The sequence below is a fragment of the Echinops telfairi genome, unplaced genomic scaffold (assembly GCF_000313985.2).
Source record: "Echinops telfairi isolate 266 unplaced genomic scaffold, ASM31398v2 ScPeMD7_7458;HRSCAF=8496, whole genome shotgun sequence".
Lineage (NCBI taxonomy): Eukaryota > Metazoa > Chordata > Mammalia > Afrosoricida > Tenrecidae > Echinops > Echinops telfairi.
The window spans coordinates 50,669,625-50,675,448 of NW_022111358.1; the positions used below are offsets into that span (position 1 = coordinate 50,669,625).

General features: G+C 60.4%; 1 protein-coding gene across 1 annotated transcript; it reads right to left on the reverse strand.

Annotated features, from left to right (window-relative positions):
• Positions 1–868: 868 nt before the first annotated feature.
• MYADML2 (myeloid associated differentiation marker like 2) lies at positions 869–3,043 on the reverse strand. The gene has a single exon (XM_004709093.2). The coding sequence runs from the start codon at positions 2,990–2,992 to the stop codon at positions 1,955–1,957; it is 1,038 nt and encodes a 345-aa protein (XP_004709150.2). The 5' UTR covers positions 2,993–3,043; the 3' UTR covers positions 869–1,954.
• Positions 3,044–5,824: the final 2,781 nt, after the last annotated feature.

Sequence of the window (5,824 nt, forward strand, 5' to 3'; positions counted from 1 at the left end):
GGGCCACAGGGAGACGGCACGTGGAGACCGCTTGGTTTGTTTTGTTGGCAATTTTCTCACCACAGCAAGAACAGACAGGCTGTTCCTTCCTCTGGTCCACGGCTGAGCTGACCACAGGCCTTCGGGCCTCACTGACCAGAGCCCTGGTCCCCTCCCCTCTTCCCCTACCCACCTGGGGCCTTTGGGTCTTAGGGTATGGGGATCGCTGGCCACTGAAAGCTTGCTCCAGAGAGTGTCTGGAAAAGAGGGGAGAGGGCTGGGATCCCTCCAGAGAGGACGTCCAGTCCCCAGGGAGGTTGAAAGAAGTGGCCTCCTGCTCCATGGTCCCCTGCCCTGTGTCTCAGCCATGGAGACCCTTTGGGAGAACTGCAGACTGAGCAACTGCCTGGAGCGTGTGTGTGTGTGTGTGTGTGTGTGTGTGTGTGTGTGTGTGTCCCACCCCCACCCTCCCCACACACCCAGTAGAGGGCAGAGGGCAGGACACCCAAATGGTCTCCAGCTTCCACTGGGCCTCCTGGCCTCACGTTCTGTGTGGCCACCACATGGCCTCTTTGGAGCCCCGCTGTAAAGAGGCTGGGGTCGTGGTCTGGGGACCGTGGCAGGAGGCTGGGCACTGAGCCCCTGGGCAGGAGGATGGGCTGGCACTGGCCCGTCTCCCTCTACCTGAGGTCAGCACTTTCGGAGATGGCCGTTGGGCTGGTCCTGATGAGGGTGGGGCATGCTGGCCCTTTCCTCTGAGGCTGCATCAGTGCTGTCCACAGCCTCCATCCTTCCCCTCACCACGCCGCCTGCCCGCCCACCCTGGCACCGCCCCTCCTCAGGGCTGAATCTGAGCCCACTGGCGCTGAGGACAGACGTCTGGACCAGCTCAGGTGCAAATCAACATTGGTGTTTATTTCCTGTCTGAGGGTCTGGGGCCCATTCTGAGAGTCGAGGGCTGCTGTGGCCGCTGCCCACAGGTGCAGGGCTGGGGCAACTCAGCCTCGTGTTGTCTGTCTGTCTGGTGCACAAGGAGCTGCCTGTGGGGGGTGATGGCCAGTAGCACTGGTAGTCACAGAGTATTGGGCATGTGGGAGCCCAGAGCCCAGGCTTGCTGTCCCTGGGGGACCCTGGGTCTGGCCTAGGCTTTCTGGCTGTGGAGAAGGTTCTAGGTGGACGACGTGTCCTGCCCCGCAGTAGTCTTGGTGTGGTGTTGGCACTTCGGTCTGGTGCAGTGGCGTGCAGGGGCAGGCAGCGAGGCTGGCCACCTTCTCTGTGCTGGCTGCGTCCTCCCAGTCCTGGTGACCATGAGCTCTCCTGTTGGCGCCCAGCCTCACTGCGGCCTGGCCCTCCCAGCCCCACCCTGCCTCTGGGAACCGTGCCTTTGTGGTCACCAAACCCTGACTGGCACGCTCCTAAGTCCTCTGGCCTCAGTGTCCCAGTCTGCATGGTGGGCCAGGGGACCAGCGGCTTCCAAGTTCCTGAGTGTCAGAACAGCCCATCCTAGTGCAGGGAGGGGCCGGAAGTGGGGGAAGAGAGAGAGAGAGAGGTGGGGAGAGTGGGAGGCAGAAGGTGGTGGGGAGTGGAGAAGAGGAAGTGAGAGAGAGACACCAGGCAAGGGAAGGAGAGAGGGAGGGGGAGAAGGGAGAAAGGTCCCAGGACAGAGACAGAAGTGGGGACTAGGAGGCAGAGAAGGGGACCCAGAGAAACCGAGCGAGAACTAGAGCTGCCTGAGCCCCCTCCCATCTCCCTGTTTCCAGCCTCCAGCCCTTCTGCCCCGTCTCTGCCCTCCTCTGTCCTGCGCAGGTGTCCCTCCTCGGAGTCCCTTCTCCAGCCAAGCCCCTGGAGGTTGTCAGAAGTCCAAGAGGCCTCAGCAACGGCCTGCCCACTGGGGCGTCTCTTCCGTCTCCCTGGCACCTCCTGGTCCCCCCATGTGCCCAACCTCACCACCCTACCGCCTGGACGCCGGCCCCAGCTACAGCGTGGGCACGAAGCGGATTCTCTGGGAGTAGGCCAGGTCGGCGGTGTAGAGGAGCAGGTTCACGTAGGTGAAGATGGCCACCACCAGCTGGCTGTCCCAGGGGCAGCGGCCACGCGGACAAGCCGCTGGCCGCCAGGGTTCGCCGTACTTGGGGTCGAAGCAGAAGACAGGCCAGATGACAGCGGCGCTGAGGTACAGCAGCACCGCCACAAAGGTGTACACCACCACCAGACGGTCGAAGGGGCAGCCCAGGCCGCCCGTGTGGCCCATCACGCTCAGGGCCACCACGGCCACCGTGACCAGGAAGCACAGGCTGTAGACGGCCACACACCACTGGGTGGCCGCGTAGCGCCCGTAGTGGCTGTCGTAGACCAGTGCCCCGAAGATGATGCAGGCCACAAAGGCCTGGACGATCTTGAGAAGGCCGGACACCGTGGCCATGTAGCTGGCCACCTGGCCCGGCCGGGCTCGGGTCAAGGCCACCTCAGCGGCATACGTCAGGAAGAGGAGGCTGGCGAAGACGCTGGCGGCCAGACGGAAGTCCCGGGCCGTGCAGCCAGCGGGCTCAGGTGGGCACTGCAGCCGGGTGAAGTACAGCGGGTAGATGACTGCGGCCGTGGCGGTCAGCAGCGTGGCCAGCATGGCGAAGGCGGCAGTGAAGTTGCCCCAGGACAGGCGCAGGCAGCCGTGCAGGTGCGTGAACTCGCAGGCCACCACCAGGCCCGAGAGCGCAAAGCAGAAGCCCCAGGCGGCCAGGCAGAAGGTGCCCTGGACGCCCGCGAAGCCGCCCCTGTGAACCACCAGGCTGAAAGTGGTGCAGCCGAAGGCCAGCTGCAGCAGGCGCGCTGTGCCCACCGGGGAGGTGACCGCGGCCAGGTGGAGGTAGCCACCCCCGGGCGGCTCCATGGTGCTGCCCATGCCAGCCCCTCCCCTCACTCCGGGGTCCCCGCTGCCGCCGCCGCGGAGATCTGGGCCCTCTGTCCGCCCACGGCAGGCAGCGGCACTAGTGCCCGCAGAGGCCGAGGATGACATTGCAGCACGGCTGCCAATGTGGGGAGGGCCGGCCCCCCAGCGCTATAAATAAACCACCATCAGAACCCCGGAATAGCGCAGCCCATGTGCCTGTCCTCTTTCCTGAGGGACACCTGACCCCATCCCACACCCGGCCCCCTGCCACAGCCATTAACCCCTGGGCCCCCGGCCCCCCTTCCCAGCCACTCCGTGCGTCCTGGAGGGGGAGGGGAGGGCACAGAGCGTCCGGGAGGGGGAGGGGAGGGCACAGGGTCCTCAGAGCTCACCCTGAAGTGACAGCCCAGCTGGCACAAAGTCTTGCTCCGCCTCCTGCCGGTCCCTTCAGTTCTTGCATCCCTGCTTGCCAAGGGGGGCGGGGCAGTGCTGGGGACGCTGTGCCCCACTGCAGAGGCAGTCCCTTCTCACCCTCTCTAGGTCCTTCGTGGCCCTGGGAGCTGTTTGAGGGTCACTTTGTGGTGCGGGCCCTGTGAAGCACCTGTCCCTCCTGATCCGGGAACTCAACTTGGAGGAAAAACCCATCGCCTCCTGCTTTGGGAGAGAAAAGGAGCCTGGTAGGAAAGACGGTAGGAAGGAAAGCAGGTGTCTGGGGTCTGCCGATGACCCAAAAGCCCCGCTGCCCCCTCCCTGCCCCCCACTTGTCCTCCTCTTACCCCCCAGGTCTCCCAGAGACTCTGCCTGTGGTGGTCCCCACGTTTCACATAGAAAATGCTCAAACCTGCAGAAAATTGGAAAAATAGAGGAAGCACTTTGGTGACAGTCACAGAACGCGGCTGTGGCCGATGTTTCCACTCACCTGTCATTCACGTGCATTTACATGTTGTGTTTGTGATTGTGGTTCCTGCTTGTACATGAGGGACGTACTTTGTACCTGTCCGTTTACATGTTCCACTTGGATGCAATTTAGGATGCCATCTGTATACAGTGTGCGCCTTCCTCGTTCACATCACGTGTGTTTTATTCTCTGTTTTCTACTATTAGATCATGGGTTTGTCCTCATTTCACAGGTTTAATTTGTTTTCTCTTTTCACGTATGGATAACTTTTACCTGGTCTTCTATGCGCTATCTGTGTGCACTCCAGTTGCAGGTGAGGAGGACCGGAGGCACTTGCTGATGAAGATCAAGGACTGCCACCTGCAGTGTGGATGAGGACTGACTTCGTGGCAGGAAGACGGAAATCCTCACAGGTGGGCTGGTAGGGAGCATCGTGATCAACGGAGAAAAGGTGGAGGTTGTCAAGGACTTTGTCTTGCTGCTCCCCAATCACTGCCTGTGGGAGCAGCCGTCAGGAGAGCAAAAGACATCACATTCGGTAAGTGTGTTGCATAAGACCTCTGCAGAGATGGAGGTATGGACGGTGATAAGAGTTGTAGGAGCCCCCAGTAAAATGATTTATTTTAAAAAGACATCTGTAGAAGATTGAAGAGCAAGGAGGTTCCTTTGAGGACTCAGGTGCGCCTGACCCCGCCAGGGTCCTCCCCACTGCGTCTGATGCACGTGGACGTTGGACACTGAATAAGGAAGACCGAAGAAGATGGATGGCGGTTGAATTACAGCGTTGGAGAAGAATGTTGACAGTACCGTGGAATGCTACGCGGACAAACCGATTTGTGTTGGAAGAAGTCGGACTGACCGCTCCTTAGCGTCCAGGCTGGCAAAACCGCGTCTTCCAGACTGTGGACCAGTGGTCCGAGAGACCAGTCCCTGGAGAAGGATACCATGTCTGGTGCAATGGAAGGGCGGCGAACACGAGGAAAGCCTCTCCTTGAGGAGAGGGCCTGGTGGCTGCATCAGGGTGGTGCTGAGGCTGGCGTCGGGCCGGGCCGTGTGTCCTTCCGGGCCGTGTGTCCTGCCGTGCACTGGTCGCTGTGGCTCAGCACCGACTCGGTGGCGCCTGACAACAGCCTTTATGTGCTGCAGCAGTGAGCCCGCGGGTGCATGCCGACTCACAGCCACTTGGGGACCACGTAGAACGGCCTGGCCGGTCTCTGAGGGCAGGGCTTTCACCCAAGGAGCTTCTGGTGGCTTCCAACCTCTGACCTTTCCACTGGCTGCTGAGTGCTTAACCGCTGCAGCACCAGGCCTCCGTGTATTTGTATGGAAAAAAAAAACCCCAAATGCTGCCATCGAGTTGATTCGGACCCATAAAGACCCTATAGGCCCTATAGACTGCTCCTGGGGGCTTCCTGCGACTGTAACACTCTGGGGGAGTGGAGCACCTCCTCTTTCTCCCATGTTTACATGCGTGATGTTTGGTCGAGCAGAGGGGCCGCGAGGAAGGGGGGCCTCCCCGTGCTAGACCGACGGACACAGTGACGGGAAGGACGGGCTCGGACACAGGAACAATCGATGGCACCCGGCAGCAACAACAACGCACATCGCGTATTCGCCCTCGTTAATGCGTCTTGTTTTTATGTCTGCGTACTATGAGTATGGTAACATGTATTTACTTATGTGTTGTGTCTATGTAGAATTCATGCATAAGTCCTATAGCTATAACAGGTTATCATTTATAAGGAGCCCTGGTCGTGTAGTGGGTCCCAGGTCACACCCACCCATCGCTCCAGGGAAGAAGAGGGCCTTCCTGCTCTCCTCCTAAAGACCAACCACAGCCCAAGCCACATGGAGACGCCGATGGAGCCAGAGTCCTGGAGCTGAGGAGCCACGTGGAGACCCACACCAGTGCTGATGCGTCCACCGCCACTGGATCCACAAGACTTCCCACCCACTGGGCTGTGATCTTCCTGCATTCAGCGCCATTGCATGTGCTGCATGAGTCTGAAGAGGAATTTATGGACTGCTATTGGACATATGGGCTAATATCGGATTTATGG

Bases quoted from the DNA above. Each gene is read 5' to 3' on its own strand.
- MYADML2 (XM_004709093.2), bottom strand. From the start codon at position 2,992: ATGTCATCCTCGGCCTCTGCGGGCACTAGTGCCGCTGCCTGCCGTGGG.